The sequence below is a fragment of the Mercenaria mercenaria genome, chromosome 11 (genome assembly GCF_021730395.1).
Source record: "Mercenaria mercenaria strain notata chromosome 11, MADL_Memer_1, whole genome shotgun sequence".
Lineage (NCBI taxonomy): Eukaryota > Metazoa > Mollusca > Bivalvia > Venerida > Veneridae > Mercenaria > Mercenaria mercenaria.
Window position 1 is genome coordinate 43,604,820 of NC_069371.1, and position 19,202 is coordinate 43,624,021.

Below are 19,202 nucleotides of genomic sequence, written 5' to 3' on the forward strand. Positions count from 1 at the left end.
TAAGCAAATTTTAAAGTTTGTTGAAAAAAAAATGCCCTCTTCTTTCATGTTGTAAACCATAAAATTTACCAGAATATTTTCTTCACAGCAATTTAATATCTGTTCTTAAGTAGTTACTTTACACCCCCCCCCCCCCCCCTCCACCCCTTCAGCAAAAAAAAATATTGAGGCTCCAAAGGGGTTTAAATTAGTCACATTTCGTGATAATTTAGATTAATAAGTAGTTATTAATTAACAGAATCATTGCTGAAATATATTTAGCATATGACGATTTATGATTCACCATTTTATATGTATGGTGGTATTCACATCTCTTTAATAGGATGTAAGTGGAACTTTAACTAATATGCCATAGTATAAATATAGCTTAAAGACCAGATTATTCTTAAATATGTGCCCTCTTGATATACTAGTAGCAAGCCTACAATTATATTCATTGACAATGTCATCTATACATGTTTCTTTATTCATCTGATCTCTTGTAACATTGGAATATACCCCAAACAACAATCAGATCACTTGATTCAGCTAGCCAGAGAGACAAATCAAAGACATTTTTCAACCAATTTGATATCAGCGGAGCAGTTGTCAAGTATTTAGGTTTCCGCTGCTCAATCTGGAGGTCAGCATTTCATGTACCACATGACACCAGTACTGGTGTGTGTCCACTTCAGTAAATGTCACAATGACACTGCACAGCTGAGCAGTTACATTTTATTATTGTAAGTATTTCACTATCAGAAAAGGATAACTGATGTGAACATGTAGCACCTATTTTCCCAACCAGCTACGTTTTTGGTAGGTGGTGTTTATGAAGTAGCCACAAAGGGGATAGAAAATTCTAATATTTTCAAAAATAATGTAATCTTCAGTATTTTGTGTAATTTTGTGCCTTGCAGATTGTAGATATCGGCTCTTCTTTGTCCTCATATACTCCCCTCTATTCATGCTATAGTAACAAAAATGCCCAGGACCTGTGAAGTCTGTTTGTTTACAATTTTGATAATAGATTAAGTATGTATATTTTGTTGTTCGTTATTAACAATAGTTATACTTGTAAGGATTCCTGAGAGTAAGCATTTTTATGTACAAATGACTGCATGAAACGATTTTTCTGGCACCTTAGTGACGGACAGAGCTAGATTCCAACCTGAGGGCCCTCCATGTAGTTTCAGCTCAACATTTAAAAATTGTTAATGGTCATTTTTTTCAGTTCTAGGCTTATTATGCTCTAGAAGCCTATTTTGCTCTGAGTACATGTCTTAATAGTTGTTAGGCTTACTTTGTATCTAAATTTACAGAAACATTTTGTATTGTACATACATTGCTATTACGTCTTTTATTTATACTGTTATGCAACTCTGAAATGTTGGAAGGATTAGGAGAAAGGTTTACTTCACTTTTTACTGGTTTAATTTCCAAGTTGTGTTTTTGCAACTGATAGTTCCAAATCTGTGCTCCACTTTGTTCCTTTGTGTGTCCGTTTCTTTCTCGTTGTCTATATATTTTACTTTGTTCATGTAAATTAAGTCTAAAGTTAATCATGTACACATCCATACAATCACTGATATGGGGTTTTTGTTTGAGGGGGGAGGTTCTTTGTTCGAACGTAGTTTTTCTTAATGAATATTTGTCCATGCGATTTGTTTTTGTCTAGCCTTGTGCTTTGAAAATACTCTCAAAAAGTAATCAAAGCCTTGAAATTCTGATGGTTGCGGGTTTTTGGTAGATTTATTTTCTATTTAAATGCCAGTCTATGAATATACATGAATGCGAAACAAATACAAATTTAATGTGCCTCATATCTGAGATGAACTCTGCCTGACCAAGCTTGTGATGTAACCATGGGCTGGAATACCTTATCAATGATAGATCTTATATAATCTAAATGGTCAGTGTCAGTGGATACAGGCTGAATAAGAACTGCTTGTTCATTGATGATTAATCCGCATTGTTCATGAATTGGACTATTTTGTGTAGCACATGAACATCCTTTGGATGTGATTTGGAATAAAATAAAGATGCTATGATTGTCAGAAATACACATTAATTTTGGTAGCGGGATAAACCCGCAACCAAAAATGCAACATCCATTCTTTAAGACAATCGAAGCATGACTTGTGTTACATGAGCATATGGCGCCTGTGTTGTAATTCATTTCACTAGCACCTTAGAAACTCATATTAATTACATTTCGATATACAGAAATTCGATCATCAGTAAGGAATGACATTATACCAAATATCCGTAAAAGTCTTGATACTGTTAAAAGATTAATAAATTGACTAAGAGTTTAAGTTTGATAAGTTTGAAGTTTTTACCTTGCAAGACACTTTTGTGTGATGTAGACGCAATTACAAACATACGTGTAATGTCACACAAGGTTTTCTATATTGAAGTCGTATTATTACATCTGTTGACTCCACCATTTCAAAACAACTGAATGTTAATTGGTCTTATGGCAGACCACTGCTCCAACAAAATATTTTTGAAAAATGCCTGTTCTGGCCGTGGATAAAGTCCGATAACAATTTTAATAACAATAGTTGCCCAAAAGCCTTGCGCTCGACTAATTCAACAACTTCTAAGTTTAACAAGGACCATGACTGGGCAAGACTTACAAAACCATATACCGGTATTGGTTACATCCCGAGGTTTGATGACCGGAAGCACTATGTGAAATTTTAATCAAATGCAGGTAGTTTCTGAAATACACCTTGGTTTTTAGGGACATGCTAAACTTTTACCAAATATTCTAGGCTGAAAACGAATCATATTTTGTATTAAACTTAGTCAAGATTATTTTTATTTCAGACGACACAAAAGCCTTATGTAATGTTTTAATCCAACACATATATTGGTTGCTAAGATATGAACTTACATATGAAACTTATCCAAGGTGAGGATGTCAACAAAGGCGACACCAACACCAGAGTGAACAGGATAGCTCTCGCTATTCTTCAAATGCACTGGAATTTTGAAAAGTTTGGCAATTTATATGTGTATATCAATGTACATCAAATATTTACACACAATTGTTTGCAAAAAAAAAAATGAAATATTTGCCAGAAAGTGATATTGCGTGTTTACTTTTTTGAGTGTATATATCGGTTCAGTATTCCATATTTGGGCAATTTGACTATATGTGTCTCAAAAGTTAGTACCAATAAACCGATATTTTACGCAATCTTATTGTAGTAACAATTAAATGAAAATAAGGAAATGAAATGCAGCGAAGTAACATGTATATGTAATATATTGGCTCTACAATTTCTTGAAATTCTCAGAGTTACTTATTCTATATGTATCAAAGTGTTTTGCGAAAGTCTCGGTTTTAGTGTTCTCAGACCTCAATAGAAAGTGATGCTGCAATAAAAAAAAATTACTTTACACAATAAGTTTTAGTACAGTTAATGTTTTAAGACTGCGTGAGTATATCCACACACTTAACTGAATGTTACGTTGATGGCAAAAAATGATATGCAGCATGTCCGGTTAAAATTGTTCATTTTGAGTGTAACTCCTTTTGGGGCCTCTTGAATTATATATAAAATTTCAAAGAAAATGTAATGTGTCTTAGTTTTTTATATGCGCTGGATACTATAGAGGATAAACATTCATTTCTTAATTACATGTTAATACCAATGTACCGCAAATTTTAACATATTGGATACGTCACATCATCATGTAAATGCCGTCTGACGGAGAACTCCCACTTAAGGGCCTCTTAGTCTTTAATTTCACTTGAAAATTACATTTATACGTCAAATTATATTATATAATTGAATCTTTCCACTCTATTATATATTTAAGTCAGATTTACCTTAACCTGTAATTTAAACAACATTTTACAATCATTTTTATTTCTTATCACGTGCACCCCTTTTGGGGCCTCACGAAAACTTGAATAGGGATATTTGAGCCTGGTATCCACCCTGGCTGAATTCCATATACCCCAACGAACATTTTGATGTATGATACCATATTGTACTAAAAAATGCTTACGGATTTTTTTCTCGGGGCTTTTGCCAACTGTCTATACCTTTTATTATAATAATGCGGCACTTGAAGTAGTAGATGACTTCAGTTATCTAGGAATTTAATTTAACAACAATGGTTACTTCAATAAATCTAAAATGTATTTGGCTGACCAAGCTAGAAAAAATATGTATGCTCTGTTGAAAAAAAATGTAGGAAGTTGCAGCTTAGTATTGATTTACAATTACGTTTATTTGAGTCTGTGGTTCAGCCAATATGGATCAGAGGTATGGGGTTGTGGTGATGTTAGCATTGTTAAAAGTTTTCAGCTTAGATTTTTTTATATTGGTACTGAAGGTTAAAAAAGTTAACACCTAATGTCATGTTTATTTTGGCGAGCTTGGTGTATTACCAATAGATGATATGATAAGAAATAGAATATTGAACTACTGGTGTACAATTATTAATGGTAAACAAAAAAATAGATAAACTGTATACTTTACAAGTTCATGTAGAGACTCCATCAGAAAATGTAAATTATTGTTCTTGGATTTCATATGTAAAAGAACTTTTAGAGCAACTTGGATTTGCTGAATACTGGTTGAATCAATCAGTATTTTCCCCAGTGTATTTCCGCAATATTGTACAACAGAGGTTGAAGGCCAGTTTATTCAATTTTGGAATGAAAAAACTTTGCATTTCCAGAAAATGTTTGTGTTACAGAATATTTATAACAACCTTTGAGTTTGAAAATTATTTTAAAGTTTTACCAACAAATCTCGCAATATCCATTTGTCATTTACGATGTAGGAACAATTTGTTACAAGTTGAAAGAGGCAATATTGGTATTGATATTGGTGAAATACTGCTAATTCACTTCTTTACATTTTTAAAGTTAACATTCTAATCAAATAGATTACTAAAGGTCGGTTTCACATTTCCAGTTCTTATTTCCAGATCCTAAAAGCGATTACCTTTAATTGCGTTCATTTAAGTATACCGTATTGCGGAAGTAATCGCTGCGCGGAGTTTTATAGATGTTCATTGACATAACGAGGACGGTACCCATGTGCAAACGGGTAGCTATCATTGTTTATTTTAATCCATCGTCAGGTACCTTCAAAAACAGCGACAGGATGCATATAATTGAAATTTTATCAACAAAATTAACTTCCAGGTCACGATCCATTCGTTTTGTAGTTGAGTATGCATAGTTTTACCAAGGAGAGTGCCAAATTCAGTTATTTCAACTTCGAACAAAGAAAAACACGTCCGAAAACGTCAAATAACATGAATTGCGTTACATTTCTTCAAATTTTGTAGTCATATCAATATTATTGAGGACTGATATTTTCACCAGTGCGAATTAATGCATTTCCTCGGACGATTCTGTCTTTCAAATGTTCAACATGCTTAAATATGTGTCATACGTTGGTATTGTTTTTATATACCCTATACAACCTACATGTATATAAATCACACGAGGGCGGTATCGCTCACTCGAGTAGGTACCCGAATAACCAGTGTGCTTATGTGAAACATGCAAGGTTTGTAAGTAAGCTCGGATTGCCAATACAATATTATTATATAACAAGAAATTGTTTCCTTCTATTTCATATATTTCTTGAAACAAATCAAATGATAGCAGATTTCCGTCTTTGCCCATAAAGTCATTTACTAAAAAGACACCTTTATTAACTCATTAATACCTGCAGCCATATCGCCGCTTAATTACTGGTATTAATTTTCCGATACATTCCTGAGCCACTTATCAATTTATCTGCTTTGTATGCCTGTGGATTTTCACTGACAATCAATAATCGATAAGATCTAGGCATCCTTTGATCAATATTAGGGACAAACATCTGTTTATAAAAGATGAACAAAACTGAAATTTTCACAACTGATACTTCAATTTATGATCTATTCAATGATTTAAAATTTACAATTATTTTGATTTGCAAAACTGTTTTACAGGCCAACTGAAGTAACATGAATATGGAAAACTTCAATATTCAAGAAATATTGGACATAGAAAAACAGCCATTATTTGATTGTATTATATTTATTCAAATATCATCTATTGCTAAACTTTAAAGCAAATGACATTATGAAAGAACAAATTTATACCTTATTTAACAAAATTAAAAATACTGAATAAAAAAGAAAGATTCTGCAGTATAATAGAATGAGAAGAAAAAACAGGCAATACCTGGAAATAACTTTCTAATTCCGATATTTAGTGATGAGTATATTAAAAATACACGCTTAAAAAATAAATATTTCGACTGTTTCGGTTGCTTCCGGGTTCGATGAATCTTTTGAGTAAAATATTTTTATTGGTTGACTTTGACCGCAATCCAGTCGTTAGTACTCTTACAAACGTAAAATCACGTCACGCGGCATGCAGTACTATCAGGCGGAGAGCGCATTTATGCGATCCTCGGCATACACGCCTGTTATCTTTTGACGGATAAATACGACATGCGGTAATCGATAAGAGTTAAAATGAACGCATAAATGCGATCTGCGTCCTTAATTAGTTAATAAAATTTCTAAAGCAGAAAGGCTTTCTGCCTATATGAAATTTATGACTATTAAAAATGGGTTCTGAAAGAAAATCTTCCCAATTTGCTGGGGTTTTTACAAAAAGTAATTGGTGTATTCCTGAGAAAACATCTTTCCAAAATGGATTTTTAACTTCTGAAAATTTCTTTTGTAATAAACGTGTGCCATATTTTTCAATAGAATGACTCCATGGATACATGCTACTAACTAAATCATAATAAGAGGAGTTACCTTCTAAATACCTTCTAAACCATGAACATTTCATGGCCATTATGAACTTTTCAACATCAATTACTCTTAAGCCCCTCCCCCCCCCCCCCCCCCCCCCCCCTTTAAAGTCTTGTTTTACTGTATCTCGTCTTACCTTATCTGGGTTATTATTCCACAAAAACTTAAAGAATTTTTGGGCCAAAATTCAATTGTACAATCTCTTCTAAGTCTGTTGTAAAGTTTACTCCCAACAACTTAAAGGTACTTTCCCACTGCAACAATAAATCGGGACAAATACGGTTGTTACTGTTCCTTAAAGCACCAATCCAGACTGCTTTAGTTTTATCTACATTTACATGGAGACCTGAAATTTGTGCATAGAACTTTAACATGTTTACAGTATTTCTCAGTGACTTTGCCGAACCATCTAACAAAACTGTAGTGTCATCGGCATATTGTGACAGTAAAAATACCTGATCAAATATTTTAATTCCTTTTATGTTCTTATTTTGTTATATTAAAATAGAAAGTATTTCAGCAAAGAGAATGAATAAATAAGGAGACAGAGGATGTCCTTGGCGACAGCCACGATGTACATGGAACCATTCAGATAGATGACCATTTACAGTTACACAAGACTGGATATTTTTGTAAAAAATCTGAATCAATTTTAGAATTGAAAAACCTTAGTACATTATACATAAATTTCCATGATACAGAATCAAACGCTGTTGCAAAATCAACCAAGAGTAGCATCCCTGGGATATTTTGTTCTTGTGTACAGCTCATTACATCATAGATTAGTCTAATGTTATCGCCAATAAATCTCCCTTTCAAAAAGCCACTTTGGTTTTCACTTATCACTGTATCTAGAACCTTTTTCATTCTATTTGCTATACTAGCAGAAGCGATTTTGTATCAAACATTTAAAAGTGAAATAGGTCTCCAGTTTTTCAACAATAATTTATCTTTATCACCTTTTGGAATGCATGTAATTACTCCTTGCTTTTGTGTTATAGATAATTCTCCATTTTCAAAAGAGTAGTTCATTGACTTACTAAAAATATACTTATATTAATCCAAGAGACTTTGTAGAATGCCGCTGTGAAACCAGAAAGACCAGGGGATGAGTTATTAGACATGTTCTTCAAGCTGTAAAGCATTTCTTCTTGTGTCAAGTGACCCTCTAGTTGATTTTGTTCTCCTTCAGACAATTTTTGTACTTGGTAATTACTTAAGAGTTCGTTTAGGTCTATATCTCCTGTATTATTTAAACTGTATAGGTTTTTGTAATGGTTCCTAGTCTCTAATAAGATATCATTTTGATCCTGTAAGAGTGTGCCTGAACTAGAATATAGGGAATTCATATGTTTTGATACAAAATTTTTATTTTCAAGATTACAAAAATAATTTGAAGGCTTTTCAACCCTCTACAATCTACTTTGCTCTTGAACGAATGAGAGATCCTTCTAATTTTCTTTTTCTTAATTCTTGTAATTCTTTTTTCTTTTCATCCAATAAAGTCTCATCTGAATCTGACAAAATCTGCATATTTTCAATTTCTGTAATTAACTTCTTTTCCCGGATTTCTGCTTGTTTTTTTTTTATGATTACTATATGCTATGGTCTTACCTCGAATTTCCATAAGATGTGTTTCAAAGAATAAATTATCGTTTATTGTGAATTGAAATTCATAGTCTGAAATGTTCTCCAAAGGCTCGTTATTTAATTGGTGTTCACTAGCATACTGTAACTTAACTTGTTTGATAAGGTATTTAATTTCTGTGACATATTGAGTAAAGATTTGTTAAACTTCCAATAAGATTTACCTTTAACAAATTTGTTCAATTCAACTGACATACTAATCAAAGAGTGGTCTGTCCTGTATCCTGGATAGATATTTGTATCTACTATATCAACTAAAAGATTATTACTAACTAGAAAGAAATCCAACCTCGCCTTCTTAACAGGATTCTTTTAAACCAGGTGAACTGCTGTAATTCTACATGCTGATCTCTCCAACAATCAACTAAATCACACTCATATAGCATCTCTAAAACCTTAATTCTTGCCTGGGGATTGTTAACAAAAAATAAATAATCAAAACAGTCTTTTTCTGGATTTAGTGGTTTATTTGTAATACTACATTCAACCCAGTTTTGTATTCATATTATATTTGCTGTATTTGTTTGATATGGGCCGGTGGCCATTGTCAAATAAAATAAATTGTCAAAAAATTGTCAAATTGATACACGAATAATATAGGCTCGGTAGCGAGAGGAAAATTGTTTATGGAAAACAAAAGGCTCACCAGCGGTGCGGTTTAACAAAATAAATTCAATCTAGTTTGTCAGCTAATCTAAGACATAAACAACTAACCTACCCAGAACAGACAAAACTACGTTATTACTGTTGATAGTTTCTGGAGAAGGTGTGTCAACATCACACCTGTACTTGTCTCCATCATTCTGTCTTGTTACTTTTTGATTGTCCGTGTATTCTGTTTGTTGTAAGGGCAAGTATAGCTATACAGATTGGTAGCAACATTTAATTATTACAGCCCTACAATTTGCTGTTGTACTAAATGTACTATCAGATCATTTAAATACACTGCATGTAAGGTATGTAACAGTCTCATCCCCACTGTAAGTACATGAAAGTGTAACAGAATTGTTCTCCGAGGCAACAGCTGTTGATGATGACAGAATTTAAATAGATATGATATTGATTACATCACTATTTACAAGGGCAATTAACAACAAGGCTAGCTGAAAAAAAATCTAGAGGTTTTCATTGAATGTCTGTGCATTTCCATGTAAGTCCGGACTCCTGAGTATTTAGACAAACTTTCCGGGGCAGACTATAGAAAACTGTCTAGGGATTTCAAGAGTACTTTCCGCGGATGTCCATGGAAATTTTCCACAGTTATTCCGTGGACGTCTATGGAAATTTTCCGCAGTTGTCAAGGAAGTTTTGCTGACAGTATTATTCAGTAGGAATACATGTGATTGCATGGAACTTTTTACAGTATCTATATAGTGAGCAATAACTCTGAAAACTAGAAAATGCTTTTGTAAAAAAGCGCATGTCTCCCCCAATGCAAAGCACTATAAGCAAGAAGTCAATAGGTGTCAGGAGCGGAAGTCAGAGAGACACTGATGGGTGGCTGCAATAGGGATCATCTACTTGGCATGTCCAGTCATCCCGCTAAATTTCAACCTTCTTGGCCTAGTGGTTCTCAAGTCACTGTTCAGGCTTATGTGACCTTGACCTTTGATCAAGTGACCTCAAAATAAATAGGGGTCAAGTTATTTCCAAAAAAATATGAGTTTACATGAACAGGCCACTGTGACCTTGACCTTTAATAGACTGACACCAAAATCAATAGGGGTCATCTAATCCTATGAAGTTTCAACATTCCGGGTTAAGTGGTTCTCAAGTTATTGATCGGAACTGGTTATCAATGTTCATGCCCCTGTGACCTTGACCTTTAATGGAGTGACCCTAAAAACAATAGGGGTCATTTACTCTGCATGAACAATCATCCTATGAAGTTTCAACATTCTGGGTTGACAGGTTCTTAAGTTTCGACCCCAAAATCGTTAGGGATCATCTACTCTGCATGACCAATCATCCTTTGAAGTTTCATCATTCTGGGTCAAGTGGTTCTCTAGTTACTGACCGGAAATGGTTTTCAATGTTCAGGCACCTGTGACCTTGACCTTTAACACAGTGACTCCAAAATCGTTAGGGGTCATCTACACTGCATGACCAATCATCCTATCAAGATTTAACATTCTGGGTCTAGTGGTTCTCAAGTTACTGACCGGAAATGGTTTTCAATGTTCAGGCCCCTGTGACCTTGACCTGTAACGGAGTGATCCCAAAATCGATAGGGGTCATCTGCTTTGCATGTAAAGTCATCCTATGAAGTTTCAACATTCTGGGTCAAGTGGTTCTCAAGTTACTGACCGGAAATGGTTTTCAATGTTCAGGCCCCTGTGACCTCGACCTTTAACGGAGGGACCCCAAAATCAATAGGGGTCATCTACTCTTCATGGCCAATCATCCTGTGAAGATTAAACATTCTGGGTCAAGTGGTTCTCAAGTTATTGATCGGAACTGGTTATCAATGTTCAGGCCCCTGCGACCTTGACCTTTAACGGAGTGACCCCAAAAATAATAGGGATCATTTACTCTGCATGAACAATCATCCTATGAAGTTTCAACATTCTGGGTTGACAGGTTCTTAAGTTATTGATTTGAAATGGTTTTCCATGTTCAGGCCCCTGTGACCTTGACCTTTAACGGAGTGACCCCAAAATCGTTAGGAGTCATCTACTCTGCATGACCAATCAACCTGTGAAGTTTCATCATTCTGGGTCAAGTGGTTCTCTAGTTACTGACCGGAAATGGTTTTCAATGTTCAAGCCCCTGTGACCTTGACCTTTAACACAGTGACCCCAAAATCGTTAGGGGTCATCTACTCTGCATGACCAATCACCTATTAAGTTTCAATATTCTGGGTCAAGTGGTTCTCAACTTACTGACCGGAAATGGTTTTCAATATTCAGGCCCCTGTGACCTTGACCTTTGACGGAGTGACCCCAAAATCAATAGGAGTCATCTGCTTTGCATGTACAGTCATCCTATGAAGTTTCAACGTTCTGGGTCAAGTGGTTCTCTAGTTATTGATCGGAAATGTTTATCAATGTTCAGGCCCCTGTGACCTTGACCTTTGACGGAGTGACCCCAAAATCGACAGGGGTAATCTACTCTTCATGACCCATCATCCTATGAAGTTTCAACATTCTTGGTCAAGTGGTTCTCTAGTTATTAATCGGAAATTTTTTCAATGTTCAGGCCCCTATGACCTTGACCTTTGACGGAGTGACTCCAAAATCAATAGGGGTCATCTACTCTTCACGGCCAATCATCCTTTGAAGTTTCAACATTCTTGGTGAAGTGGTTCTCTAGTTATTGATCGGAAATTGTTTTCAATTTTCAGGCCCCTGTGACCTTGACCTGTAACGGAGTGACCCCAAAATCGATAGGGCTCATCTGCTTTGCATGTACAGTCATCCTATGAAGTTTCTACGTTCTGGGACAAGTGGTTCTCTAGTTATTGATCGGAAATGGTTTTCAATGTTCATGCCCCTGTGACCTTGACCTTTAACGGAGTGACCCCAAAATCAATAGAGGTCATCTACTCTTCATGACCAATCATCCTGTGAAGTTTCAACATTCTGGTTCAAGTGGTCCTCTAGTTATTGATCGGAAATTGTTTTCAATGTTCAGGCCCCTGTGACCTTGACCTTTGACAGAGTGACCCCAACAACAATAGGGGTCGTCTACTCTAGCAGCCCTACAATCCTATGAAGTTTGAAGGTTCTAGGTCAAATGGTTCTCCAGTTATTGCTCGGAAATGAAGTGTGACGTACGGACGGACGGACGGACGGACAGGGCAAAAATAATATGTCTCCCCCACAACGGGGGAGGGGGGTGGGGGGAGGGTAGACATAATTTACTGAATGAATAGCGAACAGTGCAGACCATGATCAGCCTGGTCTGCACTGGTCTGAAAGGGAGAATCACTTGCCGCCAGCAGGCTAAAGGTTATTAATAACTTATCAACTCTCAGTTATTTCGAGGCAAAATCATGTAACTGAAGTGGACACTGGATGTTGTTCCGAAGGCATTAATTTCCTCCACAATGAATGTAAACACGTATTGAATGTACACTATAAACCTACGTTAAACCTAACCCTAATCTATACACTCAATGCACACATACATCCAACAGGTGAGATTTAATGTGTGCGGTTGTTGCTCTTAGTTTTCTCCAGGCAGACTGTGTATCAAATATTTTCCCGCCATTTTCAATACATGGTTTGAAACAATGAAAACCATTCTAGGTCAGAAAGTCTTTCAAACAAACATGGTCGCGGACAATTTATCCGAACTTAAATATTTAAACTTTTTTGACAATGATAATAAGCAACAAAGTGAACTTTATACAAGTGCAATTTGTACTTCTGTCTGTTTTCATCCCAAACATTTTCGTGCATAGAAATATTAAACTTTGAACAATTAAAAAAAAAACACACACATATTCACTTTATCTTGTAATAAAATAGTTTGGGTTGCGGCAGTTTTTGGGGTTGGTCTTTGGAGGGGAAACAAACTATATTTCATTTTAAGCTTTGACAGCCATATTCTTGCTAAATAAAGGGCAATAACCCCTCTAATATGATGCCATACACAATTCTGTTTCTGTAACATCATCAAATAAACTTTGTTGCAGATTATACTTGTAAAGATATGTGTGAAAGGGTAAAAAATCCCTACTTTTTACTGAATCATGGGAAGAAAAGACTACTACTACATATAAGCACATCTCATATGCTTATAAATTGGTAATTCTAGCTAAAATACTTTTCTAATTATAAGCATACTTAAATGGGACAGACACACACACGTACAAGCAGACAAAAAACACAATGCCAGATCTATATCCCTCTGCATTCTGCAATTGATAATTACACGTATATAAAAAAAAAACCTTGTATCTAACTATAAATAACACTCCCAACCCGCAAGAATATATCGATTGGTTGGCTTATGTGTTGTGCAATATCCATTCTTTGCTGTGCACTTACCTTGAACAGATAATGACACATTGTTACTTCTGATGTTTCCTGGAGAGGGTGTGTCAACATCACACCTGTACTTGTCTCCATCATTATGTCTTGTTACTTTCTTGATTGTCCATGTATATTGTTTGTTGTTAAGACAAGTATAGTTATACAGACTGGTATCAACATTAATTACTACAGCCGTACAATCTGCTGTTATTACACCTAAAGTATTACTTTTTGTACTTTCAGATCTTTTGGATACACTCCATGCAACGTATGGAAGAGTCTCATCCCCATTGTAAGTACATGTAAGTGTCACAGAATTGTTCTCCGAGACAACAGCTGTTGATGGTGACAATACCACTTCGGCCCGAACAAATTCTGAAAACATAAGAACTAAACTCAATTAGAAATGGCTTCCTCTCCGTGCATTTAATCTGGATTAGGCCGGTTATATTAATTGAAATAATGTCAGAACCTTAAAGGTATTCAAACAAAAAGTTTTATTGATGATTTTAAGCTTTAGTTACTTATGCAATGCAGAAAAAAGTCCTAAAAATCCAAGCCAAACTCTTAAATTTAGGTAATATTCAAGGACAGCTTCTTTCAGATTTTGATTAGTTAAAATCCATACAGTACCCGTTCCTTAAACGTTTGCAATATCTAGATCACGAGGGCATAAGTATTTAAACTAACTTTATACTTTGTAAACAGAGCTGTAAAGCGTTTTTTACTCTATGAGAGTTTTTTTTCAGACTTTTGTAATACTTTTTCATTTGGCATGATCATGTGCTGTATTTCAACAATGCGAACTATCGCTTTGCATTGTCGAGCGTCGCGTCGCGTTGTCTCGCGTCGCGAGCAGCAAAAAAGGCAGACCGCGATGCACGACAATGCGACACGACATCGCGACAAGACATCGCGGCAATGCGACACGACACACGACAATGCGATGCGACAATGCGAACTATCGCGCTTTTGAACGGCGACAATGTGACACGACACTGCGATATTATTGTCTTATGTCGTGTCGTGATGTTGCATCGCATTATCGTGTGTCGTGTCGCATTGTCGCGATGACCGGTCGTATGTCGCGATGTCGTGTCACATTGTCGTGTGTCGACCTCAAAGCGCGACGGACGACATACGACATGGTCCTAACAGGATTTCGTAGAGATGAGAACTAGATATGAAAATACAAAATTATGCGTCCAATGACTGGTCTTCGTAATCTCAAGTCGATCCATGACAACGCTGCGATTTGCAAAATATGCCATCGCTCAAAGGTTTCTGAGATGAAAAAGTGGTACAAAGTAGTCATCCCGCTTACTTCTGTGACTTTTTTCCTATTTCCAAATGAAAATATGTTTGCTGGGTGCGTTTAAACAGATACGTCTCTGGTTCTACTTTTTTTCACGTTAAACAGGTTTGGGTGAAAAATATGACTGTACCTGTACGACATGTAAGTGTTTTTGAGGGAATCATAGCATTGTCAGCCATCTTTAATGCATTTTGGCGGAATATAACTGAAATTCTCAGCTGTTTTATTATCTAATATAGATGTAAAAAGGACATGTATAAGTACATTCATTTACTATTTACACTATAATTGAAGCCGATAGGATTAAAGGAAATGATTACAAGATCATATGCTTTCATGACAAAGAAAGTTATATAAACAAGTCTTTTTTAGATCTGATGCACAGTGTCTACTTTTTATCCTATTCTTGAATTTTACTTTTGCTATACTGCAAACATATCACGCATTGTTCTTTACTTACTTGATCATTTATTTTCCCATTTTTTGTAGTAATTGCTTCCCTTTCTAGAGAATAAAAATTCATCCTGAAACTTTTTGAACCTCTGCTCTCGTTCCTTAAAATAATGCCCTATTTTTCAACACCTATACTAATATCTACAGCTGTAACTTTTAGGCATATTTACAGCTGTAACTTTTAGGCATATTTACAGCTGTAACTTTTTAATTTTTTTCAGCTGTATCTCATTTGCATAATTCGAACTGTTTAAAAGTCGTTTTACAGCTATAAATGGAAATCTACAGCTGTAAAATAAATGTTGTCATATTAAATCTACAGGTGTAAATTTGATATAATAATGGCTCTAATTTTGAACAAAAATGCATGTCTTTTACAGCTGTAAAATTGCATACAGATAATACTGTCGCTGAACTAAGTTATTGGCTTTTATGGGCAATCCATTAACTCTAATGACTATACATACTTTTATGTCTAAAACGTATCATTGGTAGTGATTTGACCAAAACTTAATCGATTTTAGAAATGACCTTGTTTCATTTCAAGAGGCTTTGTTAAATTAATATGACTACTTTCCTACACCAACCAACTAAATTGTTACCTACCACACTCTTCTGAAATAATACATTAATAATTTCAGCTCTAAATCCAAATTGTCCCGTCTTTCTCCGTATACTTAAGGCATTTTTCATCATGTTTTTATTAGGTGATGTAATATAAGTTTGAAACCCTTAATGATATTCCGCAAATTGAAATTAGAAATTCATGTGTAAAAACAGAATCCTCGACACAGCTTGGGAAATGTAATAAAAGTTGAGACGATATATCTGGTAGATTTGCGAGTATGAAAGTTATGCAGAATCCTATCTCGACAGAATGATGAAAGAAAATGAATGGGAAATTTCGGTTGAATATGTTGGTACCGAATGCAACTTGAATTGCTAAAAAAGACATACCAAACTATTGAGCACGACCGTTACATTTTCAACAAAATCTATGCACAGAAAACGTACAGTTTTTTTTCTAAAATGTTTCGCCGCCATGTTTATTTCAATGATTGTTCTTTTTCCTCATATGTCCTTACTGAAGAATATATTTCACCTTATTAACTGCATGAAGTAGTCATTTAGTATAGTTTTGTATTGTCTTCTTCAACTATCATCGATCTTTCAAATTGAAAGAATAAACGCATTGTGTTAACATAGATTTTCGCTTTACACACCTGTCTTGGACAAGAAAGTCTTTTCACTTGAAATTGGTAAGCATCCACTGGCAAAATATCAAGATCGGAAAGTTTCCAAAACACAAAATTAAGTTTCCAACTTTTTCAAAAGCTCGGAACATTGCACAACGTACTGAACTTTTAAAAACAAAAAATCCAGAAATAAACCATTTTAGAACTATTCCGTGAACTATACATTTCAGTCAAACAAAGCATTTCAATGTCATGAAACTGATTTCTCTTTCTAAACAATGTCAAAGCTTACCTGGATGAAATTGCTGTAAAAGGAGAAATGCTTATTACTTTCTTTTATTAAGTCCTGTAGAAAGAAATCGCCTTGCATCTTCAAATGTATATATAAACAAGAGCACCGCCGTGCGGGTGCTGATGCTCAATTGATTTTGTTGTATAATAGAAAAATTGTCCTACCCATGATTTTCTAAGTCAAAAAAAGAGCCATAATTCTTGCAAAAAGCAGGATGGAGTTATGTTTCTTGATGTACAGAGTCAGCTTGTGATGGTGAACAACTGTTGCAAGTTTAAAAGCAATAGCTTGAATAGTTTAAGAGAAAAACTGACCTAAACATAAAACTTAACCAATAAATCTGGTATTTTCTAAGTCCAAAAGGGGCCATAATTCTTGCAAAAAGCAGGATAGAGTTATGTTTCTTGCTGTACATGGTCAGCTTATGATTGTAATAAAGTGTTGCAAGTTTTAAAGCAATAGCTTTGATAGTTTTATGAGAAAAGCTGACCTAAACATAAAACTTAACCAAGAAATCTGATTTTCTAAGTCCAAAAGGGGCAATAATTCTTGAAAAGAGCTAGATGGGGTTACGTATCTTAATGTACAGGGTCAGCTTATGATGGTGAACAAGTGTTGCATGTTTCAAAGCAATAGCTTTGATAGTTTAGGAGAAAAGTTGACCTAAACATAAAACTTAACCAAAAAATCTGACATTTTCAAAGTCAAAAAGGGGCCATAATTCTTGCAAAAAGCAGGATGGAGTTATGTGTCTTGCTGTACAGGGTCAGCTATTGATGGTGAACAAGTGTTGAAAGTTTCAAAGCAATACCTTTGATAGTTTATGAGAAAAGCTGACCTAAACATAAAACTTAATCAGGCAACGCCGACGCCGACGCCGATCAAGTATGACAATAACTCATCATTTTTTTCAAAAAATCGGATGAGCTAATTATGTTTCTTAATTATTTGAATATAAAGAAACTGTTCGATATTTTCCACGAAATATAGAACAAAGCAATTTGAACTATTGTTTACACTTTAAACACGTAAATTTAAAGACATATACTATCAAGAGACTACTGTGTATTTTAACCTCGTGGTGAAGTAAATACATGTGTCAGGCGAGCAAATTATCTTCAAAGTTTAGAGAATATAAGTGAACAATTAGTCCCATACTTTGAGAAAAAAAGTAGAAACAACACAAAAACATAGTTAGAAGGGGGCGTAAAAGAGGCCACACTTCGGACAGTTCAACGACTTAAAAAACTCACCACTTTTTATTGGCAAACTAAAAGGAAAAACGCCGTCTTTCAAGGAAATCAAATGTACGATAATCGTATGCAAAAACACTTGACGTTCACCACGGCTACAATTTAGATAATGATGCAATATGGCGGGCGAAAATAAATAAAATAAAAAGCTCTTTACATGTTTGGAAATCCAGATATCTGACCGTAGAGGGTAAATCTATATTGGCAAAAAAGTATGTTTTTCTCTATTAAATTTTGAAATTGAAAGTAGAGGCATTCCGGAAAAAAATGTGTTTAAGAATTTGAAGATTTGATTTCTAACTTTTTATGGAACGGAAAAAGTTCGCTTGTCGCTAAACTGACGTTGAAAAAAAAGAGAAATGACAAAGGGAATAAATTTGTATAACATTTCAGATATAAAGACTCACTTAACATTAAAATGATTTACAAAATTATACACTCAGAGGCAGATAACTGGAACGCAATTGGTAAATATTATTTACAGTCGTTAGATAACATCTATTCACAGACTTTCTTTCCTTGCAGATGTTCATACTTAAATAATATCGATTATGAAAGAAGAGTTCTTCTTATAATGCATTAGCAATAAAGCACTGGAGTAAAGTACTTCAAAAAGTTAAACCAGTCACGGTCGAAGACATTTTATATACTTCTTTATTTAATAACAGGGATATACCTTTTCATATGAAGCCAGTTCTCACTAATCCATTTATAGAAAACGGTATTACATGTATTAAACATATATGGGATTTGGAAAAAAGCAATTTATATCAAGTAATCAGATTATTCAGAAGCTAAAAAGAAAGGCAAATTGTATATCTGAATGGTCTATTGTAAGAAGTAGTATTCCTGCAAAGTATTTATCTCAAATGTCAAACGAAGATTAAAAACACCGAACAAAACCTATTTAATTTTAAACATCTTGAAGTCATGAAAGATGGGTGTAAATTTGTACATTACTCGAACTTGCATGTACGTGGTATAATTATAGTTAGTACAATGTGGCAATAAATCACCATTAAAAATCGAATTTAGGAAAATGGGAACAAAATTTAGGTATTTCCTCTCTCGGTTTGGACCATTTGGATGAACATTTACAGATCATACTGTCTTTCGAGAACGAAATGTTTTCGTATTTTAGTAACGTCAACAGTACAGTATTACTCCTGAAGAACCCGTAAACGGGTGAAACCGGTTGAGTTACATTATTTCATACTACTTCATTGGATTAGAATTGTAAAATATGTAAACAAATTAAAGTTTATTGCGGACGAGAAATACTAATTCATCAAA

The 19,202-nt window shown here is 34.7% G+C and overlaps 1 protein-coding gene across 3 annotated transcripts in view; it reads right to left on the reverse strand.

Moving 5' to 3' along the window:
- LOC123560610 (synaptogenesis protein syg-2-like) overlaps positions 1-19,202 on the reverse strand; it is a 283,384-nt gene that overhangs the window by 227,906 nt on the left and 36,276 nt on the right. For all 3 annotated transcript variants that reach the window (XM_053517274.1, XM_053517272.1, XM_053517273.1), the window contains exon 2: positions 13,416-13,775. In XM_053517274.1, the coding sequence (XP_053373249.1) occupies positions 13,416-13,775 (360 nt within the window). The remainder of the gene's footprint in view (positions 1-13,415; positions 13,776-19,202) is intronic.